We start from the raw sequence: 26,241 nt of genomic DNA on the forward strand, positions 1-26,241 counted from the left end.
CACATTCAAGCAAGGAGCATGAGTCGGAAAGAAATAGAAAAAAGTTTTTATTTCATTTTATTTATTTATTTTTACTTCTAAAATGCATAGATTTTTTTTAAATAAAGGCTTGAACCTTGCCTTAAAACAGTTGTACTAACCTTGTCTTAAAATCAGGGCACTGACTATTTAGTTATGTCAGTCCTTTGGCTTCTGTACCATTGTACACCAACTTCACACGAAGGACTATTAAACAAAGTTTGTATACTCTGTGCACATGGGAATCTACTGTATGGTTCCACAGACTATAGTCTTATCATAATATCTGCTGTTCCTTACATGCCCAAGAGCTCTGCACAAAGAAAGTGCATAATTTGAGGTCCACATGGTCTCAGCAACTTTGTAGGTTTGCAAGTTGCACTCACCCACTGATGCTAACATTTATATCACCCCATGGTGATAAAAATGTTAAACATTATGAAGACCTTATGGAATTACAGAGTAAATGTGAGACATGAGACCAACAGATCTAACCCAAACCCATACTGTTGTGTCTTGTGTGAGCTAAATTAAAGGTTTATGAAGACATGTTTATGCCGACATGTCCACACTGCAACATATAGTTTATAACCATAAAGTAGCACAACACATTTATTCTCTTTCCAACCAAATTATGTGAACCTTTATATGATTTTCATGCTTTCTAACTGATCTGCTTGAGTGTTCCGGATGATCGGCTGTTCTTGTGTTCCCATTTTGTGTCCCTAATGCATCAATAAAACGTCAAATATGAAAGGACAAGCAAGATAAAAATATCTTTTTAGACAACTTAGGATGCTATTTCAGTGAGTTCACATTTCACCCTTGTTTTGAAGCTATTTGAAAAGCGTTCTCTGTCACTTTCTTTTCTTTATTCACTCAAGAATCATCTCAAAACTGAAGCCTTTCTTTCTCTCTCAACAACAGACGATGGATACGCAAAGATATGCACTTTACTGAAAAGCCAAAGCAGCTCAGTGTATTGTTAAGTGAAAATTGTGCTCAATCACAATAGAAAACGAACAAAACAAGAATCAGTTTTTATCTTATTATATTTATTGTCAGCATCCTTCTGTCAGACTTCTCAGCTTTTCCTCAGCATGTAGGAAAGTTCGTTAAGTTCAATTCCTGCCTGGCGGAGTCACATCCTCCCTGCTCTGACATGGGTGAACAGGTACCATGCTTCCCTACCACCTCCCACACACACACACCTATTCACACTCACACTTTCTCTCACCTCACCCTTTTTCCTTTCCAAAAATACCTTTAAAACCAATTAGTGGAATTAATTTCACTTATAGCAAGTTAATTATTTTGTGATGGATTGTAGAAGGGAGGAGGCCAGGAAGAAAGAGAGGAGAGGAGGAACCTTAGAGGAGTCCTCAGGGGAGAGCTAAACTTAGTCTCTCTTTTTAATCTTTCTCTCTCTGTCACTTTTCTACTTGTTCTTTATCCAAACTGCCTGTTTGTGTCATTTTCTATGGTCTGTCATCCACTTCTTTTTCTTCCTTTTGTCTTTTCCTGGTCTTTCCATCACTTTGCATTTGTCTGCTGTTACAGTCACACCGGTGAGTTACTCAAAAAGTATTGATCACTCATAATATATTTGTTTTTTTATAACTTATACATGATATTAATACTAATTGAATTGAATTGAATTGAAATGACAGCACAGTAGTGACTAAATCTCTTTTTCTTGCACATATAAGCCATGTTGGTGTGTTTGCGATCTTGTTTGAGGGTTTTTTACTGATCAGAAGGGTGGAGGGTAAATGTTAAGGTTCAAAGATATGAACTGCATGATAGGCTGTTCATTGCCCAGGAGTTGATTAGATGTATATTATTCCTCCATAGCTTATCACTTCACTTATGAGATGATGAGAGAAGAAAATGCACAGGTTTAGAAATTTAAGGTTGCACCAGGAGTTATGGGTTAGTGTTTGATGTTACACATGCACACACACTGATTAGACCACTGTTGTGTAGAGATTGGAGGAATTTCGGTCTCTGTCCCACATCCACTTCTTAACACTGCTGTCAAGATGATGCTGACCAAGCTTATGTCTTCCTCTAAAGTGTACTTGATGTGCTTAAACCTTTGTACAAGACAAGACAGAATAGATACATGTTGCACACACACAGAGGTCAAACTGTTACCAATCTCTGGATGTACTTTATCAACAGAGAGGAAAAAAGAATCTTAAATGGAAAAGCAATTAGGCCATAAAAAGACTGTACGTGGCCTCTCAGTGTGCTCTGCTGGAGATAGCAAAAAAGAAAGCTTTATATTCTGTCTTTATGTGCTCTTGTGTCCTGTGAATTATTGCTCTTAATTTAGTTTTATTCATTCCTAGTGAGCAGATATTATCTTCTATTAACTCAAGTTTCCGCTTCTTCTCTTCACCTCTGCCCATTTGCATTCACGGTAATCTGAGGTTTTCCTTGGTGTCCCTACTCTCATCCTCTCATCCCTCTCAGTCTGGGAAAACTTCCAGTTCAAACTGCCACATGGCTTCCCAGTATTCCTGATTATTTCGCCTGGATGTCTCAAATTCCAGTGGAAAAAAAGTAGTACCATTCCTGGGGAAATATTTAAGAGTGCATGTGTGTTTTATAAGTTATCCCTCTGCTTCAACAAGACAAACTCATGACAAGTCAAGAGGAAGAAAGAACGCAAAAGTGGAGAGTAGTTTAAACTCAAAACACATACACAGACCTTCCCATGTGTGATTCAATGGCGCTTCAGCATAAATGTTTATAATAGGACTTGGTGGTATTGAAAGGAGGAATGTGGTAGAGAAAGGAGTCTGTTCATGGCTAGCTATCTAATAGCTTTATGGCTCAGAAGTGCTGGCAGCCATAAGGCACAATTCCTCAGTGTGTATGTGTGTGTTACAGTAAAGCCATGCACATAAACGGTAAATGAGAGGTCACTTGTTTATTTAAAACATCAAATCTCCTCACTTAGCCACACACACAACCCATACTGACACATTGTGGCTTTTTTCTCTTGTCACAGGACACAGTGAAAATGTGAACACACATGCATACACACACACGCCGTCAAGCAGGGGGTGGTTTGCCTCGGCCCACAACTCAGTGTGTGTTGAATGTGATCCAAATAGAGTCTTTTCATACCAAGATGATCTGCTCACTGCAGTGTGATATGCGATTGCACAACTCTGTACATAGTGTACCTGTTTGAGACCCTCTGAACTAGAAATACGAGAGACTTGGTGTTTTTTTATTTGCACATGAACTCTACTGGGACTTGCTGTCCCTTAGGATGATGTAAAACTACACATTTTATTTTCAAGGCTGACAGGGCTGACCCAAAGAAAATGGGGCCCATTAATCAATATAATACTATTGATTATAATGATTAATGATAATTCAAACACCCACAATAAACTTATTTAATTTTCTACTTTATCATTGGCCATGGTGACATGATGTTTTTAAATTTGGAATTAATTTTTCAGAATTAATTAATTTGGAATTAAAGTATTCTCCTTCGCGTTTACATGGAATTCCAAATTGAGGTTTATTCACATTTATTCAGTTCTGCTTAAGATCTGGGGTTTGGGAAGGGTTCTGATTGGACAGGGAGTGGATGTGATGTATTTATGTCTACCAGATGTAAACAAACTCCAGTTCCTGCTTCTTTTCTTTCCAGCTACAACATGGAAGAACATAATAAGCTTTGATTTTAGCAGCTCGGCACTAACACACTACTTCACTTTGGTCAGCTGAGGAGGAGAAAGGAGGTAGAGTACCGTATCATCACCACGACAGGACAAGGAATAAGCAGAATGACCAGAACTAATTTAAAGCGAAATAAACGTTTACATGATCTAGGAGTTATTCAAACCAGCCTCCTCGGATTTATTTTTAATTTGGATGGCCTTTTTCATTCAAAATCGTGTGTTTACCAGGTCATTTTAAAGTGGATTTAATTTTCATTCCGAAATAAATGGGAATTAAAATATTCATGTAAATGTGGCCATTATGAATAAACTTGTAAAACTGCATTTAAGAACTTGTTGTTAGTTGTGATCCCCAGTTTGTGGAAGCAGACAAGAGATTTGCAAACTTATTGACAAAGATAAAAAGGCTACTGGCCACAAAAACAGAGCGAAACTTAAAACCTCAAAGAGCAGCACAGTTGCAGGACAGTTATTTACATCATCCCTTTATCAGCCAGGCATGTTTTCATTCATGTATGGTTTTTATTCTGAAATGGTAGTGAATCCAGCTACAAGTGTGGCCTAGGATTGATTTACACTGTGATCCTGAATGTCATAAGCCCACAAAAATGAACTAAATAAACATACTTTATTAGTTTTGGTTTTAAATAAATTGTAACAGCAATTAAAACCACTTAAATAAACAGTAGCCTATCTCATTAATATGTTATCTAAATAAAATTGAACAAAAATCTAAAAAACAAAAAAGAAAAAACAGGCAGTAATAAACAAAATAACAATCAAACAGATACTTAAATAATGATATTAAATTAACAGATCTGTCGCCTGTAGAGTGGTGGTGGAAGCTTAAGCCAGCATGCCTTTCAAGCTCTGTGAAATTCTTCTTTATAGGCAGCTGCTCTCTGAATACCTGATCAGTCCTTTCTGAGTCAGAGAGGAAAGGTCAGCTGGGTCAACTGGTGGAGCTGCTGATCCATGATGAGAACTGGGAGTTGCTGAGTTTCTTCTTCAGCGACCAGAAGAAGGACCTAGAAGGAAATATTTTTTGGGACCAAATGGTTAATGTTTTTTTTTTTGCAACTGTAGATAGGCTTGTGAAAAAGAATGTTTATTTCATATTTTAAACATAATGTACAGCTAAACTGGCAAATACTCAGTAACTAAATGATCTATGGTGAGAAAAAGTAAATATGTAGGTTTATTTAATGTACTTTATTATGCGGGGGAGTGACGAGGTAGTGGCTAAAAAGGTGGACTTGGGGCTTGAGGACTGTTTTATCATTGTTGTTTTCTTCATAGTCACAGTTTAAATTTCTTAATTTAGCGAATTCTAGTGACATTTAGACCAGCCAATAACTACTTTTCTTACTGAGGAGTTGAAGACGAGTGGGAGAGTCAGTGTTCTACAGCGGATAGAGCTTAACCAAAGATGGAAAAGAAAAACACCAACAAAAGCTAGATGTCATTTAACAATTGAAAATATGAAAACTCTTAGTCCAGTATAGCTTAAAAACAAACAAACAAAAAAAACAAGACAAAACAAAAAAACAGTGGTCAACTGATCAACTTGAAATTGCTTGAGAACTTTTTAAAAGGATTTGCATTTGTCTAAAAACTGTTCCCCTATCATATTTGCCTTATAGTACAATTTAATTAAATAATCTGTTGAGACATCACATGCATACAAGGACAGTTCTTCCTCATCTGAACTTTAGTCTCAGATGAACATGGACTAATCCACTGCTTCCAAAATACTTTGAACAGTGTTCCTGGTGAAGTTTCATTATTGTAATGTATGTATATTAATGTATGAGCATATTAATATAACAAGACTGTTCATTTTGCTTTTATATTTCCATGCTGTACTGCTGTAATGTATCTAACACAATAGAACATCACCAAAAACAAACTGCACAAAAAGAGGGAAAGCACTTAAAAACACACACAAACACAAAATAAAAAAAAAATAAAATAAAAACTGGTAGATAACTAGAAAATAACAACTTCTACATGTACACTCATACCAATGTTATATGATCAAGCTGAACAGATACATGTAGAACAGTTAGTACTACTCAACAAGTACAACACGCTTTATGTTCTGACGATCTTGTTCCAAAAATTCAACATTAAATATGTTGTATCCTGTCTTCCAAAGATATGCTCTAAGGTTCTACAGTAAGTTGTCAAATTCCTGTTTGCCCAATACTGTAGGTCCACAGGGTTCTAAGAAGATCCCATATTTCCATGGTCCACAAGTTCATGATTTGATTTAATTTAATTTAATTTAATTTAATTTAATTTATTTTAATTTAATTTAATTTAATTTAATTTAATTTAATTTAATTTAATTTAATTTAATTTAATTTAATTTAATTTTTAGCACAGCAGCCCATAGCATTACACAAACAGAGCTTGGAAGCACATTTTTTATGTTCCTTTACCTGTTATGTAGAAGTGTGGACATGTGTGTCATATAACTGTTAGGATCATAGGAGTTTTAGATGTTTTGACTGATTCAGCAGACCTTATTCAAATTGGCCGAACAGTGGCCATCAAGGACTAGAGTTTGCGATCCCTGCTCTGACCCATACAACCTCATGGGTTATTTGTTCATAGTGTTAAATATGAGCCACAGAAAGGCTTTCTAAAAAAAAAAAATCCATCTCATCTCAAAAACTACTGTGTAGGTTGCTTATCGGTATTCTGAATGTGTGCTCATCAGCGCCGTGCCGAGACCTTTGGAGGGGCAGGTGCTCAAAGTTAACAAGGGGCACATGGAGCACAAATTTGAAACACCAAACAGAAACCGACCTTACAGTTTAACTGGTTGAATTACACCAACCCAAATTCATAAAGAATGTAACATGGAATAACAACATACCAGTATATTGTCCACACCTCGGATCTTTATTAGGGGGCAGTGCAAAGCAAAAGTAGTCTATGTTTTACCTGATGGGTATGTTTAACACCTTCTGTGGAAGTGGTTGGTTTGGAAGTGATATAACGGTGGTTGTTCACACTCAGTTCAAATGTTATGTCGTACAGATATCTGTTCACTTAAAAAATCTGATTTCAAAAAACACATTTATACCAAGTGTGGAAAGGGAGTGTTTCACAAGTTCAGAACAATAAAGCACAGGCCTGACCTAACCCACAGAGGAACACTGTAAACTGTCTTACCCATAACATCAGTCCTACATATATAGTTGGATTTCAGATTGAAAGGTAAATGTATTTACTTTTACAATATAGTAGGTGAATAAGTAACATAAAGAAAAGTACCATATTAGTATAAATGCCCAGCATCCATGCCAATTTCTTTCCTTCCACTGACTAACATTACTTCTCTGATATAAATAGCATTTCCTTTTTACAGGAGTTCAGTGATTTTAGGCTTAACAACAATAATAGCAAGATTATAGCCAAAGCCATTGTTGGTTGCTTGGTAAACATTGGTACTAATATCTGCATCAAGGACAGACAACTTAAAACTGACAAATGTGACTTGGGCACTTTTAGCACTGCTTCGTGTAGAAACAAAAAAAAAGGTTAAATAGCGACTATAACTTATGAAAGGTGTGTCCAGAGTCTGACATGCACACACACCGGGGATGCTCACTTCACTTTGTCAGTCATGTCAACGGCATGTCAGGGCAGTGACTGCACGTCTATGCGGATATATGTGACCTACTGAGGGGAGATCTTAATTATTATTATTTTGTTTTGTTTGTTATTTTGGGCCACACCAACAAACACACAACACACACACACGCAAAAAAAAAAAAAAAAACTGGACAAAATGGCACTTTGGACATCAAGGGGCTAAGGAGCAGACGCTCCTGCCCCCCCTGCCCCCCCCCCTTCCCCTCTGCAGATCTATGTTACTCATACTAATCATTTCCAATGTATTACATTAAATGTTGACAAAAAATACAGCCAATGTCATTAAAAGCTATTTTTCAAAACAAGTAAGAAGGTTCCAGTAACAGACCTGAAGGGAGGAAAAGGACATTCTGACAGTAGGAAATTTGCTTTTCTCTTCGGTTTCAACACTATTTTCACATGATAAGTTGGGCTTAATCACACTATCCAACACATTTCATCCTTTTAAAATGATTATTTAAGTTTTAATACCTGATTGAACAAATGATCCACGGTGTAATCCCTTTAGGCCAGCTGTTGACAAGCTGTATTTTAAACATACAGACATAAATGTGGTATTTATATTCTCATTTACCTCTGTAAGAATGTAAAATGCCCTTTGTTTTGCTTATATATGCTATTCTTATCTATGCATGTATGTGTGTTTACAAGCGTTTTTCTGGAAATATGTAATGGAGAGAAGGTAAACTGTGTATAAATTACACCAGCAAACTTAAGATCTCCACCGAACATTGCGCACTGTGGGAGGGGCCAGTTTGGTGTTACTGCTGTAACAGTGTTAAAACTAAAGACAGAGTTTGACATGAATGAGATAAGGCAGAGAAGAGAGGTAGAGAGTGTAAGAAAGCAAGAAAAAAAGAGAAAGGTAAATGTGCAATGAAAGAGAGAGCAAGAGAGAGAGAAAGGGAGAGAGATTATGTTACTGGAGAGCTTGAGGATGACTCATCCATAAGCTAGTGATTCCTCACAGACACACACTTAAACAAGTACACACAAATGCACACAAGATCGTGGCTCCTCACACTCACACATATACACTGAGCACAAATATTTAGTCATATGCATGATCAGATGCACAAACACACACATTCATATGCACACCAGTACACCAGTCATCCATTAGTCTGAAACTGATTCAGTGAGACGTTCGTGTCGGTTCAGCAGCTTGTTTCTAATGAGCCAAAATGGCCGCTGCCGCACCAGAATTTCCAGGGCAGTGCAAAGAACGGCCCCAAGGGCAGAGAAACTGGGCGAGCAGTAGGATCAGAGGGGCTGGATTTAAATGGAGCTCATTAGCTCATGGTAGCCGTGAAAGGTCCCTGCACACAAAGGAGAAAAACACACACACATACACACTCGGGCATGAATGCAGGAGCACAGTTATTCCTGCACAAAAGTTCTCTACTGTCTCTCGAGAGCAGACAAGAAGCAGTTAAGAGGAGAGGGGAGAAATGGGGAACATGTAAGAATGAGTGAGATTTTTGGTTGGAGAGGACAACTGGCAGGGTAGAGAGTCCTGCAGATGGTGGAGAGACTTGCATGTGTGTTTGTGTGCACGATTTTTGCCAGGCGTACCCCCTTCCCTGCCTTCCCTGCTTGTCCACCCACTCAACATATGTCCTCCTTTCCTCTCTTTCCTCCCCTCCTCTCCTCATTCCTAATCCCTTCATAATCATCACATATATTTTGTTGTGTCATTTTTCTGAGTGAGACGAAATGTGGGTGGTACGTGTGTGTGTGTTGTTTCTGCCACAGAAAGTGTCCCTTTTGGTCCACTTCAGCTTTCTGATGTATTTATAACATAAACTCACACATACACACACTGTGCCTTTTTCACGAGGCAGCCAAACTCTCATCAAAGGGGTGTTTGATTTCTTCTTCTGTTGCCCAGGCCCCACATGTCCCAGTAGGCTGGGGGGTATAAAGAGCAGGGAGGGGCTGAGCCGTAAGCCAAGCATCCTCTAAGCCTCAGAACTATAAATCTGCAAAAATGAAAACCTATTAGACGCTTTGTATTTGTCAGTCAAACATTTTGCTAATCTTTGTTGAGGAATTACACATGAAATCTGTCATGCCTCTGCTGTATTTTGTCAGGCTTTTTAGAATTAGACATCAATCACAAGTAAAATTGATTTAATGTGGACTGCAACATCAGTGGTATTAAAAAATAATGTGTATATTAATTGGCATTATTTATTTATTATTGACAAGGCATCTTTACTACTGAAATAAATATAGCCAACAGTCTAGTGTTCTTCCTGTCAACAGAAACAAAACCAGATTCTGTGTGTATATAAGTGTGTGTGTGTATAACATACTGATTTTAAGAGACAGCCTCGTAATGAAGATAAAAATACCAACTGACGCTTCAAAAATAGATTTGAGAAAGTAAAACTTTCGAAGGGGCTTTTGACACAGTTAAGCACAAATTAAAAGCAATAGCAAAATATAAACTTGAGCTCATGACTATAGGCGAGGTTAGGAACAAAGATCGATAATCGGAAGCTTCAGCTCAGCTCCTTCTTCACCACAACAGACTGATGCCTGTCCGCGTTACTGATAGGCCTGATGATTTCCAGCTCCATTCTTCCCTCACTTGCAAACAAGAACCCAAAATACTTAAACTCCTCCACTTGGGACAGGATAATTTCCGACCTAGCCAGAGGGCAACTCCCAGCTCCAGACCACCAAGCAACCCGGGCACCCCCAGGGCCAGCAGCCCTTCAGCAATACAGCCAGCCGAGACACTGAGGCAATGTAAGAAATCTCTTTGGAATAAGGGAGTCAGAACAGATTATTCTCTTCTACTGCAGTCTGATGTAGCAGACTGCATGGCATGAGGGGGGTAACCTGAAGATACTGGAACCAGCTTACAAAATTTCAGAAGTAAATGTATGGTTTCTGGTTAAAGTCCTGCAAGATTTAAAACATGTTAAAGTTTGATGTCATGACAATGTCAGTGTTAGACCATCCACTGTTGCCCGAAACACCACTCTCTCCATTATGCTTTCTTTATTTAAAATCACATTTTGCAGAGAAAAAAGCTCTTTCTTGATTTCTTCATTTGGATTTATCGGATATTAATATTAGGAAGATGGCCAAAGTCCACTACAGACAAATTTAAGTCTTTTTATTTTCTTCTTCTTTTGTTGTATTTATTTGGCAGAACCTCTGAATGGTGAATCAAGGGATCAGCAGTGTTCTACATGTATATGCATCAGCTTAAGATGTATATACATTAAGCGCTCTGTTCCTTTTCTTTTCAGAAAGGGCTGTTGCATAACTTGAATGAGATAGGTGCTGTGTTCATACCTCTCTTCCCATAGTCTCACATCTCCCGTGCAGGATGGGTAGAGCCTGAGTCATAAACTTAACACTCCCTCTGAGACTGTGCCGATGCCAGACTGTCGAAGCTAAACTATGAGCGCACATTCATTAGCGTTTTATTGCTTTGTAGGCGCGTCAGTTAATGACAGGCGTGCACTGATACAGGCACACATGCCTTTTTTGGCTTTACAACACATGTGCTCTGCTTGATGGCTCCCTGGTGTGTTGTACTGGACCTTGGACCACAGATTCTCTCAGAGTCCTTATACCTGCTCCTCTGAGAAAACATAAACTCAAGCAAATGTGCACGCACTCAATGTAAAGTACCTGTGCCTCATGTGAGGACACCTATTGGCTCACCATTAAAATGGTGTCACCTGAACTCCCCTCTACTTTTCTTCAAAATGACTATTTTACAACCCTTTTGATTTGCACTGCAATATTATGTGTTTATCTTTTTTTTCCTTTGCGAATTTCATGGTTCAAACTGCTTATGTGTATTTCAGGAATTCCTTTTTCTTTTTGAGCCATCTGAAACCTTTAAACAACAGATTTTTTGCCATCTAATAAACATAATAGTTCCCTAATAACCAATTAAAAAAATACACTGGAAGACTGGAAATAAATTAACCAGTGTCGCCCCTGCACCTTGTGATTTAATATTTTGTCTGAATAAGGTGCTGGTGTTTGCTAAGCCTTGCTTTCATAGTAAAATTGGAACCAAATGAATTGATCAACACATGCACAGAAGAAAAAAAAAAGCGAAATAGACTTTCATTTGAGGCTTTGTGTTTACAAGAGTGCAGGGTGGATTTCGTAGAATCATTGGGAAAACAGGCACCAAAGACAAGCTTTAAAAAGGACTTTGTGTTACTGAGACAAATCACAGTAGCTGAACAAATTCAGTTACAAAACTGTGTGTAAAACCTGTAAGGGAGAGCAGACAGCACTGAGGTGCTGCAACAACAACCTGCAAAATACAAAGATACTGAACACACTCCCATGACTTCACAGTATATCATGTATATAATTGTGACAAAAAAAAAAAATTTGCTTGATGCTACATGAAAACAGCCAAAAGCTAACAGCTACAATCATGTGGGCTAACATCACTGTTGACTTTTGGAAATTAAACTGGTGCATGAAACATTCAAGGAGAATGTAATAAAAAGAGCTTAAGACTTCTTTTTTTCTGGATATTTACTTCAAAGTGCTGGTTTAGTTATTGATCTTAGGAAAAAGTGTGAAATGACCAACAAGGTCACCTGCTGCTATTTACTGTACGATTGCAATGTATTGTAGTGATGATACGGAAGGCCCAAACAGATAGATGCAAGTTCTTTCATTAATATAGTAGCTAAGGCTTTCATAATACCAATCGAATTGGACAATAATTAGACATCTTCACATAACCTTTTTCTTTTTCTAAGATGTTTTGATGGGCTTCAATTCTTGAGCAGAAAAAAGGTGAAAAAAGGCTTACATGATGCTTACAGTGACAGTGGCTCTAAATGACTGTTTTGCAGCTGTGAATAAATGTTTGCGCCAGCATCCATAATCACTTATGTTTGATTGTATCTGTTATACCAGTTGTGAAGGTATGGAGAGCAGCTGTGAGCAGGTGGTTCTGGATCTTACCAGGTCATTTAAAGGACAAACACAAAATAAATGGACTGTAGGTTTTTTGCTGAAAAAGATGAGAAAAGAAATGTGTTCGGCTAATATGTTAATTTGGTTGGTAATATTACAGCTTTGTTAAAAAAAAAATGAATGGATGGTGTTATGTTACATGAGTGGCAGAGTTATGCAAACACAGACTTTTCCAGCTGTACCTGTTAAAAGTTCAAGAGCAGATTCTCAGGAGGGCTCTGACCTTAAATTTAAACACACACTATGAGTAAATGTACATATTAGTATCAGCTCATGAAATACTATTAAGAGCACTTACATTTTGCCATCTGTTAACAAAAAACAAATATTTTTCAAGTTCTTAGCAGCAGCTATGATAAAAATCAACAAAACATTTATTCTAATTCACAGTTATTAGTCTGAGAAACGTTTGCTCTCAATACTCTGAAACTTACATTTTTGGTTACTTCATTGCAGGTTCAGGTTTTTATAAATGTTAATCACATTTCCATTAGTACAGTTGTTCACATTAATAAAGCTCCATACACACTCCCATCTGGCAACTGCCCAGTGAAACCACAGTCTCCAACTGCTGGCTGCTGAAGCAAATGAAGGCTACATTCCTTGCTCAAGGGCATAGGGGAGTGTTAGTCAGTCACTGCATCCAGTGATTTTCCTTATTTTTGACTGCAGCATTTTAAAGCAGTTCCAAGTCCTGCTCTTTAGGCCCTACTTTAACATCTTGTCAAATTTGTAGCATCTGGGAGCAACAAGCTTTGTTTGCAGCTGCATGCAATCGGACTGGTGCGTCCTGCTGGCACACTTGGCAAAGACTTCAAGCTGGCAGAGCAGGAAATATATATATATATATATATATATATATAAAGAAAAAAAATACATTGAAAGTGAGGTTGAGATGTTGATGCTGATGTAAAAATACACAGTGCATTTTTCTTCTTTTGTTTGACACCAAGAAAATTGCAAGCTGGCTGTTTGACAGGTTTGAAAATAGGGTCCCACATATAGATAGTACATATTGCACATAAGTCCAGCAAATGAAAAGTATGGTCACCATGTGGCGCCAGAAAAAGAAAATAGGTTATAGGGATGAATTTTTATGTACTTTAAAGGTAATTTCCTTTTTTAACAAATGCCTTTAATACAATCTGTTCTTTAAAGGGTGACTGGTATCAAGGACAGGGTTATTAAGAACAAACTGTTTCTTAAGATGTTAAGAAACATTAAGCCTGCTGTTAAGTGTTTTCCATTCAGGCTGGAGCTGATGCAAAGGTATGTTTTCACAGCTCGTTGTTTATGCATCTGTCAGTCAGTCATTTTGTGAAACTGTGGGACAGGGCATAGCAGAGATCAATGCAAGAAGCAGAGGCTGCTGCCAACTGTGACAACAAAGTGGCTGTTTGGTACATAGGACCCAAACATGCTTTAAATCTTAACCACTTCTGGAGTTAACATCCTGAAACTATTAAATCTTACATGCATCAACCTAAAGCAGGGATTGCCAACTCCAGTCCTAGTGAGCTTCAGGTTTTAAATGTGTCGCTACTACAACACACTTCAGTTGGATATCCCTGGTCTAAAGTGAGCAACACACACTTTAGAAAAAAATCTTTCAGTCTTGTCACCTGCAAAACATGCACCAAATCATGAAATCTCACGAAAGGTTAGAAAATCAGAGACTCTGCACAAACATGGCAATTCATTATGATAGAAATCAGGGAAAAAAATATCGATGAAGTGAGAGAGAGAACGGGAACAGGATGATTTGGTTTTCTTTTAAAAGTGTTAATGTTGGCAAGCGGGCACCTGACAACCTTTGGATTTCATTGATATTCTCATACCAAGCTGCAGAATCAATAGAAATACAAACCCAATTCCAAGAAAGGGGAGAATGCAATGATTTCCAAATCTTATAAAGTAAACATTTGAACATATCAGTTCAACATATCAAATGTTGAAAGTGAAGCATATTATAATTAAACTGGATTTGATGGCAGCAAAATGTCTTAAAAACAGGACCAAATAGGCCTTGTTTACTGCTGTGTATTTTTCTCTTTTCTTTTAATAACAGTGTAAACATCTTAAACCTTAGGGGACTTGTTGCTAGATCTTCAGATGAAGAATATTGTCTGAGATGTACATTAAATACAGGAATCAAACCAGTGATTAACTCACTAAAAAGCTGAAATATTTGCAGTTTGAAAGTTATTTTGTGCTGAGTCGGGTGCTGTTAACAGGTTTATGCTGTATTCTTTAAATGAACACAAGCAGATGCAGTGCACAAAGGGTCCGATCTACTGCAGAGTGTTGCATGTACTGTTGTCACTATTCTTGAGTATGGGCTCATCTCGCTGTTAGCATATTTTTATTTGTATATTTTGTATATCTTTTCTTGTCTCTTAATTGCTGTCACTGCCATATAACTGTCACCAACAAAATTTTGTTGTAAGTTTACAATGGCAATAAAGTCTCTTAATCTTAACTGAATTGGAAAGTTGTGACTGCTACTGACAATATAATGTTTGTTAACACAGTAAAATGTTAAGTGTTCCAGGCAGGGCTTCATTCTTCACTGCACAGGTGGTCTTGTGTGCCTCAGCAGGTTGTGCATCATATGACCTTTGCCAAGGTGCAGGCTTCCATTTGGAACAACTATAATATGCAATTGCTTCATCTTAATGGCAAACCCCTTTTGATGAATGCTGTATCTGAAAAGTGAGTAGGAATGGAGAAAGTGGAGAAAAAATAGAAAATTAAATTTAATTACTCAGATTAACAAATGCTTTCAAGCTGTTAAATAACACTACTGTCCACTATCCACTTGTTTAAAGTTATTATCTCAGCATTCACATTGTCCACACAGCAGTTGTGGGTGTCATGGAGTCCTCAAGGTGCAAGAAAAAATGAGCTATTTAAACCCTTTTAGTCACACTGAAGGTAATAATGATATCACCTAAATGGTTAATATGTACATTACTAAGACAGCAATGAACATTAGATGTAAATAGCAACATACAGAGAGACTCCTGTAGAGAGACGGTTGGTATCTGGGTTACTCTACTCTCACATCTCCCCACTGCAGATGAATATTAATAAGGAGTTATTAATATCTGCTGCCTGCACTGTGTGTGTGAATCTGTGTGTATGTGAGGTCGACATGGAGGCGCAGCATGAACAAGCCTTCCTCCTCTTACTTCTCCTCCACTTGTGCATATATACTTATCAGTTTTCCCTCTTCTTCTTATCTCCCTTTGCTCCCTGTGGCTTCCTCTTTCTGTGTTTTCTCGTCTTCCCCCCATCAGGTTCTCTCATGTCCTTCACCCCCACATCCATCCCTTGTGGCTATCACAGCTCTTTGTGTTACAGGGAGGGATGCTGATGACAGTTATGGCACTTGTCATAAATCAAAGAATGACTTAATTTTCCACTATTTATCAGCTATTACAAAGCATGTTTAAATTTTGATTTCTTTAAAGAAGAAAATGCTTCATGACTCTGTTATCTTTATGCATCCATCATCCATCACTTGGATTAGATTTGCAGTTTTAAAATGTTAGGATGTAACCTGACTACTGTAAGGCTTAGAGTGAGACATCTAAACTGTTGCACGTATGTTCACAAGTCCAAGATATGCATGACTGTCAACAATCAAATTTGGCCAATCAGAGTTTGGAGCACACATTACTCATTTATTTAAACTTTCCCATCCCAAATTACTCACTTACTTACTTTCAATATGTAATTCTGTATATGCAGGATGTGCTACTTTTAAAAAGAGCTAGTGTGTCCATTTCCAGTCTATAAGGAATTGGCTAAGCTAACCAGCTAGTTGTCACACTATGAAGTTGTTTTAATTGTCTCCCAAATACTGCATATATGTATATATTCACACATTTCTAAATATATATACAATATGTAAATATATGTTTTAAAAGGTTACTTTCTATATATTTAGCCAAGTCTTTGAACCTAGCTGTGTTTTTTTCCTTAGCAAGTTTGAAAAAGTTACACTGCTTCATGAATCTTGATCAGTTTGATCAGTTTCAGTTTATTATTTTAGCCTTCATGAGACAGTATTACACCAGAGATGTATATGACACGCACTTGAGGATTTGGTTACAGAGACTCTTGACTTTGTTGTTTTAAATCAACGTTTTCATTTTATCATTATTTTTTGTAATGTTTTGAATTACCTTCACTTTGGCAAATAGAATCTTTTGAGAAAAACTCACACTTCACCATGAGGATTTGGCTCCGTCTTTTTTTCTACTTGCCCACTAAGGGATTGGTTTGACTTGATACACTAAGTATTACACAGCTTAAACCATAGAGTCTTATCTTTGGCTTAAAGTTAGCCTTTTAAGGATTTACTACAAAAAGTGATTGTTATAATATTTTTATTTAAAAAGGAATAAATGAAAATAACCACATCTTACAGTCCCTGTGAACTATTTTGACTAAATATTGTATTGGGTGGTTTGGTGGAGCTCCACTTAGCATTGCTGCCTTATAGCAGTATTTCCTGGGCTGAGTCTTTGCTCAATTGTGTGTGGAGTTACTGTGTTCTGTGTTCTCCACTTTCCTCTGGCAGTCTAAAGACATCTATGTTAGATTAAAAGATGCTGAGTTGGCCAGAGTTTGACCATTTGTCTATGTGTTGGCCCTGTGAGGATGACCTGTCTAGGGTTTCATTACCTCTTGCCTAGCATAGGCAGAGACAGGCTCCTACCACCTGAACAAATGAAGAGGTTAAAGAAAATGGATGCAAGGATGAAAATCACGTATTAAAGGGGGGGAAAACATGCTTCACTAACCACCTTCAATTTTCAGCATCATATTATTTTTTTGACAGAAAGCTGCAAATTCATTTTGAGCCTCATTGTTACGCAGTGCTTCAAACACGCTTGCAGTCCCTGACCTCCTGGGAGCACAAAGACAAGAACCAATTGGCGCCTCAGAGCCATGATTGACAGTTTGAGGGTTTTGGTAATAAACTAGAAAAGTCCAAATGACAGTGAACAATGTGCTGCTGAATATGGAGCATGGACACATATTTCATACATGCATACTTCCTCTGCATTTTATTGTCAAATGTATTTCATATACGGAGGGTTTACAAGCACACACGTTCCCTCGCTTCCCATTTGCTTCATCTATGAGAAAAGATAGTATGTTAAAGTTTAATGAATAAATAAATATGTTATAACGTTTTTCAAGCTTGTGCTCTTTGCAGTACAAGTGCAACGGAAAGGGAAACCAGGATGATGTACAAAAGTGTTAAGCAACACATATACTGACCTTACTGTATATTATATACTGGTGTAACAAATGTTCATCGATATATCTTCTTTCTTGGTATCTCCTCTTTCAAGCCCTTTTAGTCTGATACGAGCATATTATATGCCACTTCCCGTTTACTTCCTGTAAATTAGCATGTATGGCTTGTTCATGCTGCTTAGGTCAGCGCGTATTGTGAGCATCTGTTGGGGGTAGGATAGTAGATCAAAGAAAGCAGGTGTGTATATCATGTCTTTCAAGAAGGTTTGGTGGGTGTATACTGTGCTTACTTGGCCATATAATGTGCACATATGGACAAAGCAGGAGCAGGGAAAGACAGGAGAAAGCAGGAGAAAGACAAATGACAGTCATTTAAACATATGTAGACAAACAGAAAAAGGCAATGCAACCTGCAAATACATGCATGTGCAGAGTGATAGCAGATACATACACACACTTTGCTTTTGGTTGTTGCAAATGTGTATTGGCATTAGTGATTATTTGACTCATAAATTGGATAAAAATAGAATTGTTTACAACTTGTAAGCAAAGGAAAGAGAATAATTGCCAACTATTTGGAAATGACAGCAAATGAAGTGATGGGAGAACGGGTGAGAAGCAGCAAAGCAAGACAGATGAAGAAAAATGGGGAGATGAGGGTGTAGATTAATGGAGGAAGGAGGTAGGGTGCAGCTGAAAATGAACTTGTCTGATCTGGAGAGTCAATGAAGGGAGTGACAGCTGTATGGATTAGGAAGAAAAGAGGATGAAAACGGGGGTATAGGGTGAGGAGAAACTGTTAAGAAGAAACATGTAGGATGGGGCAAGATATAGAAGAGGGGAGGATGAATTATTTGGCAATGATAGTGTGAAGAAGTGGAAGCAAGAGAAAACGAAGGAACACAAGTGGAGTAGAGGAGGGAAAAGAGGTACAGTGGGAAAAAGAGGTCATCTTTTATAAGTAACGACAATTTAGCTGGGTTGGCAGATGACGGCACTGAACTGGAAAGAAAGACGATTGGTTAGGCCCAGTTTTCTGGACCTCAGCAAGACTTCTTTCTTGTCATTATCAGAGCCTCTGTGAAGTATATTAACGTGTGTCTGCATGTGTGTCCCTCATTAATTAGTGTCTGATCAGGTGTCATCATCAGTTAATTGACTGATAATTACGCCTCTGCCGTCCAACCAAATAGATCCCTGTTGAAACAAACGCAGGGGGAGGAAGAGAAGATGGAGACAAAAAGAATTTAAAATAGAGACAGAGGAGATGGGAAAATAAGTGAACAAAGACGGGCACACAGAGGGGAACAGACTTATTTAGGGTGACTGGTTATGCTATCTGGTTGAACCAATTAAAAAGGAGCAGAGCAACGTAAGACCTTTTAAAGCTTTTTTGTTCCACTAATGCTGTAATTTGCAGTGGAACCTTACTCATACTGGTGACCAATATTACACTGGACAATCTGTAGAATAGTATTGTGTGCATGTGTAGTGGAGCAATGACATTTCGAGGCAGAGTGCTTAGAGTTGCAGTGATAGCATCTGTCTCCAGTCTTTATCATTTAGTAGATAACAGCTCCGCTGACTTTAGCTTGTATCACAGCTCATTACAGTCTGCAGTTCAGCTCTCAGTGATGTTTGGCTCAGCTGGCTTCATTGCAAGTTCAACTACAGTGAATACTGGCAACCTTTCCATGCATAAGGTCTGACAGAACATCTATCTGTAAACCTGTGCTTCATGAACCCTATTTTATGCTTGTGCAATCTTGCAATTTAAATGCATCATGTGGAAGTTTTACAGACTGTAGCCTTTTACACATTTAATACTTGATTATCATACAGTAAATGCTTATTTACTACAAGAGAAGTATAACTGGAATAACAATGATGCTATCACTACAATGGCACCTTTCTAGATGTTGAAAATAATAAATAGAAAGAATAAAGCATTAGGATCAGAGCAGCCTTGACAAGAGACAAGTGACAGCTGCATGGCCGGGTCAGAGCATCTCCAAAACAGCAGGACATGCAGGATGTTCCCAGTATGCAGTGCTCAGTACTGTACCTACCAGAAGTGATCCTAGGAATAATACCAGGCAAAATAATGATGGCTCGCAATTGCCTTAAGCTCATTGATGGCTGGAAAAAAGGTTGCCCTGTTTGGATCCAGTCTCACCGAAGAGCCTTTCAAAGATCAAATGCTGAAAATCCCCTTCAGAGCTCTGCCTCTAATGAAAGTGGAAAAGGGAAAACAATGTCAGGAATGGACCTTATAGATGCATGATATTTGCTTTTACATCATGTGAATGTTTTAGCAGCCTAATGGATGATAGAGAGCGGGCAAGCCTGCCAAGACAGTCTGATGTTTTAAATAATGTTCTGCTGACTGCTTGGTCATATGATAAATGGATAAATTATAAGTTTAAGTCCTGTCACTCATGGTTAAGCACCCTTGCCCTCCAGCCATTTTTATCAGTCTGTCTTTTACTCCATATTTACAATTAGCCCTAAATTTAATTTCTTTGGTGCCATTTATTTTGTCTCTTCCTCACAAATCCATATCACCCCACCCCACTTTTGCTATTATAAAACTTCATCCTCTGCCTTTCTCATCCTCCATTCTTTCAGCTTCTTCTTTTCCTCAAGCAAGATTCACACATCAATAGAAAGCTATGTGTCTTCCTACAGAATAGAGAGCTGCTAATTGAATTAAAGCCAATAACCACTCAATTCGTGGTGCAGCACACACAAACAACCAAAAGTGACATGAGTGAGCATATGCATGTGAAAGGACAGAAACACACACAGACATGCAGCTCAACAGATAGATTAGTGACTTCTGTATTATTAAAGTTTTACTGTCCTCTAATCCTGACACACTGGCTCATGCAGCACACACATAGACACACACTTAGAAATGAACACAGCGGGATGCCCTGTGAGGGGGGCAGGCAGGGTGAGATAAACTGATCAAGTAGAAGTACAATATGCTGAAAGCGATTATGTGACAGTGTGTATTTGTGTACTGAATGTTTGTGTTTGTTAGAGGAAGCGAGTAGAAGAGAAGCAATGGCGTGTAGCAGCAGCCAGGGGCAACATTAACACAAGATTTAATGGAGGGTATAGGGAAAAAGGAAGATACTGTAAGGAATGGAAATGGAGACTTAAAATGTAGGCAGACTTGTTTCAAGATGTATAGTTTGATAATAGCAAACTTAGGTTTTGATAGTATTCTGTTTGAGAAATGCACAGAAAACCTTGAAATTAAAATTTTTAAACCAAGAAAGTATCACTTTAGACCAATGAGGACAAGAAAGATTATGCTTTGAAATTGAAACCATAGTGGAATTTCCCATAAGGCACAGCTGGAGCTGATAGAAAGTGACTTCACTGCTAGCAAATGTAAAAATACCTCCTTAGGTATTACAACTCTATTCAAAGTACACTGCTGCTCTGTATTTGTGGGCAGCTCTTGCATTGTTTAGTGCATTTATTTAAAGAGATTTTCAGGGCAGTTCAGTTTTACTGTCATTGTAATACTGCAAACAACAATTATATATATATATATAAACAAATATTACATCAGGCTACATCATTACAATTATTTGTAATTCATTTTGATACGTCAAGAAAAATGGCTCCTCAGTATTACTTTTGTCACAATAACAAAATTTTGACTTTTTGCTGGAAACAATGCAAGTAAAACGACTTAATGTGATTTAATAGTTAATTAAATATAACTTACTGAACAGTGTTCAACAACAACATTCCATACACCTTCTTGGAAGAGGCTGAACTGGTCACATTTTGTAGTGACTAAGACAACAGCACTATGGATAAACATAACACGGTATAAACCACGTGTATAACTTTTTTTTTTAGATCAGGTAACAGTAAATTATACTACCACATTTACTAACTTATCACACTTTCAACTCTTTGTACAAGCTGCCATGTCTGTTGGCTAGATGCTTTGTGATTGTGTTGGTGTGATTGCTGTGGGTCAGCGAAGCAGGTGAGCATCATGGTGTCCGTAGGCTTTCCTAACTTAATGGTCTGGATGACAGCAGTTTTGGGATTTTCAGTCTTACTGTCACAATGATGTGAGAAATAGAAAATATTGCTTTTATGAAAACACTGACATTTTAAAAGTATTTGTACAAAAAACAACATAAAGCTATTTTTAAAAGCATGGTGCCAGTATGTCTTTCTACCATGGCCTACAGTTTATCAGTACTCAGGATCTTCCCTTGGGCTATCACACAGTCTGAGTCCATACCTGGAAAAAATGTCACAATGAATTGGGAGTAATTTAATTTCAGTGATTTCTGTAAATTTTCTAAATGCCATTTTACTAACTTTTGTACTCAGCACAAATGAATAGTCTCCCTTTTTGCTCGTCCCTGTAACATAATTTTCTCGCATCCATTTTCTCAGTCTTTCTCTCTTCTTATCAATGCAGATTGAATTAACTTCACAGGGCCTCGTTCTTTTTCTTTTAAAACTAATTTGTAATTTATAATATTTGTTATTGGTGACATTGGACGTAATAGTACATTTAGTCAAATTTGATTTTGTTTGTAATCAGCACAGTAATATGTGAGTCTAGATAATATAATGTCTCTTCAGGCTTTTGTTACCATGGAGCTACTTTCGCTGAAGCTATTGATTCGTGGCTCTATACATCCAGTTAATTGTCAAATTGTGAGGCAAAGCAATGCTCATGCAAGTATGCTTTCTAAAGAAAAGCTAAGATTTCAGCTATTACTTAAATGCAAAAATTGTTCTGTTGGTAGTACTTGGATGCTGTCGGTACATTCTTGCTTCAAAGATATAGTTATTTCCTCACCCAAAACCTTTTTCATTCTCAGGAAAAAATAAAAACAATGATGAGTGCTTGCATAATTTGCTTTTGTGTTAAAAAATAATAGAAAAAAAGCACAGTTTTAATCCTTAGAATGATATGATTTCAGTGTGTAATCTATTACAGAGTGTGAACATTTGCAGAACCAATACTAAGATGTCAGAGGGAAGGGGTGCTGAGAGGATATTATTACTGTCTTTAATCTGGCAAAGCGTACAGTATGGATAATCCGCTCTCGCTTACTTTTACTCAGTTTTCTTTCTTCTATTTGTATGGGTGAAACTATGTAATCTCCTAGAGATTACTGTAGATCTGCTTCTCTAACTTTCTTCTTATCTTTTATTCCGTCACATCAGTTTGTTTTCTCTAGTCTTGTTGTTTTGTCAGGCCTGGACTCATTGAATTTCTCTGACAAATGTAAAACTGTGTTGTTAATTTTCAATTTTCTAAACTCCTGGCGTCAAAGCTTCAGACTGAATCTTCACACCAACGACACCAAGTTTGAGATGAGGACAAAAATGCAAAATTTGCCATTTGACGAATTAAAACAGAGCAAAAAATAGTTAAATGTTCATCAGGGTAATAAAGCACAGACATATGGTTAAAAGCTAAACTATATATAAGATACAATGGGAGTATGTTAGTGCTTGGTCTTTTCAGTAACATTGTATTTAACTAAATACACAAAATTCAGGGCTCAGTCACTGGCATTTTAACAGCTGAAACAGTTGTGAATTTTCCAAATGAAACTACCAAAGCAGAAAATTAAAACACTGTGTCAGCTTCCAGGAACATTGCATCATGTATTTAATCAGGAAGTGAATCAGTCGTTCACTAAGGGAAGCGATCTGTTAATTTAGTATTAATGAATGTGTGTGGTTTGCTAACTTTTTGTCTCCACTTTTTTTCTTTCCCTTCTCATTTCTCTTTACTACAGGCTCCGACTACTCTCCCCCTGTTCCCCTTCCTCGTCCCCCTCCCCCTGGCCTGACGAATGAACACAGTGGTGGTGGTGGCCATGATGACCACAGTGGTGGAGGGGGCAGGGTTAACCACGGGGTGGGTGTGGTTGGCCTCGCTCCGGAGCACATCCCAACACCAGGGGCAGCCCTGAGCTGGCAGGCGGCCATTGATGCTGCGCGTCAGGCGAAGATGATGGGCAATGCTGCATCAGGTGGAGGGGCAGGACTTGGGTCGGGAGGGGGCGGGCCCATCTCTACGGCCAGCTCTACGCAAAGGAAGAGGCAACACTACAGCTCTAAACCCAAGAAACAGACCACAACGACAGCCACAAGGCCGCCTCGGGCCCTACTCTGTCTCACACTCAAGAACCCCATTCGCAGGGCCTGTATCAGCATTGTAGAGTGGAAGTATCCTCTGATCAACCATCAATGGAGACGTGTTTTTATGGTCTTCTCTGTCTGTTGTTCTTTTACAGCCTTTTTAAACCATGACCACTGACAGAAGACTCCACATACAAAAGGCACCCTTAGTTCTCATTGGCTGATAAATTTGCTAAGTTGAGTAGACCTAAAGAGCCCAGCTCAAAAAATCTGTCATCATCTCATCTGCAAAATATAAAAATGTTTATACATATATAACAATTTCTGAATGTTCCCAACACCAATTATCAATCACTGCCTTTACAATGTGAAGGTACATCAGTTTCCAAGAGCTCAAGATGGCTAAAGTTATAATTGAGGGGAAAAATGTATGTGCTTTGTGTGTTTTTTAACCACACCTTACAGGTGCACCTAATAGAAATAACAAAGGTAACTAACACACTAAAGTCCTTTAACAGACCAAAGACTCATGCACTGCCAGTGCCACTTCAAGGCCAATGAAGGAGCAGAATGATGAATATCTTAAAGAATACCTTCAACACGTTTCCAGAGTTTGTTACTGTAGGAAAGTAAAGAAGGCAAAGAAGTAATTCTGAAGTGGTTTTATGAAGGTTCATTACATATATGCTGTAATTTCAAGCTGCAGGGATGAGTTTTATTGTGGGACGCCCAGGGAAATACTTTATCTCTCACCTCCCTCAGTGATGTTAACACCATCTGTAAGGAACTTTAATCAATCTCCCTTCTGTCCTTTAACTCTCAATAAGTGTGATTTTTCTTTACTCAGTCATCTTAATCCCCACTTCTCTTCTTCTATCCTTTAACTTAGTTTTTTTATGTTTTCTCACAGGAGGATTAAACAAATTGTGCTATTTTCATGTCTCCTTCACACCTCTCCCCAGTATAGCTTTCCCCCCTAGTGCTTTCTGATGGCATTCATCCCCCTCCCCCAGGTCCATCCATGCATCCCTTCCCACTTTGCTCCCGCTATTCTCCACCTTAGAATTCATAATCTGTTTCTTTTATTTGTCCACACAATTCATTCCCACTGCTCTTCTATACATTTTTTTCAGCTCTTCCTCTCTGTTTTTTTTTTTCTTTTTTTTTCAAGCTCATGATCATACTGGCTTAGTTCTCCCCCAGGGTTATAAAGAATGAGAGAAGTGAGGAGAGACAGAAATGGTCCATGTCACAACCAAAGGAATCAATAAGAGGTGCAGATCACCATCAGCATCACTCCTCAGGACCCACCTCATCCTCAGAGAGACAGAAGGAGGGGAAGAGGAGGATTCAGGGAAATAAGACGGGCAGGGATGTGGGAAGGATATGGACATCGACAAGAGGGATAATGGAGCGGAGAGGCTGAGGAGGGAGGGAGAGAGTGAAGGATTGAGGGGAAGATGGGAAAGGTAAACAAGAAAAATTACATGGGAGGTGGAGGACAAATAATGAGTGAGGGGACAAAGTGATGGTGTGGGTGGAGTGTAGAGGGATCATGATGGAAGACACAAGTGAAGGGGAGAGCAGAGAGAACTGGTGAGGAGAGACATGAGTATATTTATTGAGGGCACCATTAAAAAATTATTAGAGTATATTAAATCAGTCTGCATGGCATTATAACTTATCTATTGTGCAAATGAACTACATTACTACAGAAAAATTCTATTTGTTTTGAATGTATTCCTCACAGATTTTCGTATGTTGATACTTTAAGCCTATTTATCCATATATATTTTTTGAGCTTAGAAATCACTTTTTTGTGTGACTTTAAAGGGATTGGATTACAAGTTACATGTTCAATAGTTTAAAGTTTTCCATACGAGTTTATTTATTTATTGAAATCATTCTTGCTAACAAGAATATTTTAAAAAATTACTTTAAAAATAGTCCAGTCCAGTTTAGTCTTAATTTACAGATAATTTGGTATGCACATAAACATGTACATTATAGTCAGAATTGAGTAGAAAGTTGAAAGTACTTGATGCTTTCATTCAAACAATATTTCCAGTGGGGACATTTTTAAACTGAGCACAAAAACTAAAGAAATTTGTGTTTCAACTCTCCCACAGTCAGAATGAAAAAAACAACACACTTTGGCCATTTTTGCACTTCATTCATTTTACACTCTCAGGGACCTCAGTAGCATGTGGAAGATATAAAAGCAGTGACAACAGCTTGACACCTCCTCCTCATGCTGGTCATCAGTCTGGTCACATTTTGCTGTGGGATGACATCCTACTTCTCAACCAGGAGTTGTTAAAGATCACCCAGTGTGGTTGTGTTGGTTAGTTTAGAATGAACGGCACACCCGAGCCTCACTTCAGGTTATTTAATCCTCTCCACTCCCAAATTCTGGAGGTAATTCTAACTGTGCAGAGCATTGCCTCCCATA

The 26,241-nt window shown here is 38.0% G+C and overlaps 1 protein-coding gene across 1 annotated transcript in view; it reads left to right on the forward strand.

Moving 5' to 3' along the window:
• cacna1c (calcium channel, voltage-dependent, L type, alpha 1C subunit) overlaps window positions 1-26,241 on the forward strand; it is a 175,725-nt gene that overhangs the window by 27,703 nt on the left and 121,781 nt on the right. The window contains exon 2 of the mRNA XM_041977041.1: window positions 23,444-23,876. Coding sequence (XP_041832975.1) covers window positions 23,444-23,876 — 433 coding nt within the window. The remainder of the gene's footprint in view (window positions 1-23,443; window positions 23,877-26,241) is intronic.

This window comes from Melanotaenia boesemani, chromosome 23 (assembly GCF_017639745.1).
Source record: "Melanotaenia boesemani isolate fMelBoe1 chromosome 23, fMelBoe1.pri, whole genome shotgun sequence".
Lineage (NCBI taxonomy): Eukaryota > Metazoa > Chordata > Actinopteri > Atheriniformes > Melanotaeniidae > Melanotaenia > Melanotaenia boesemani.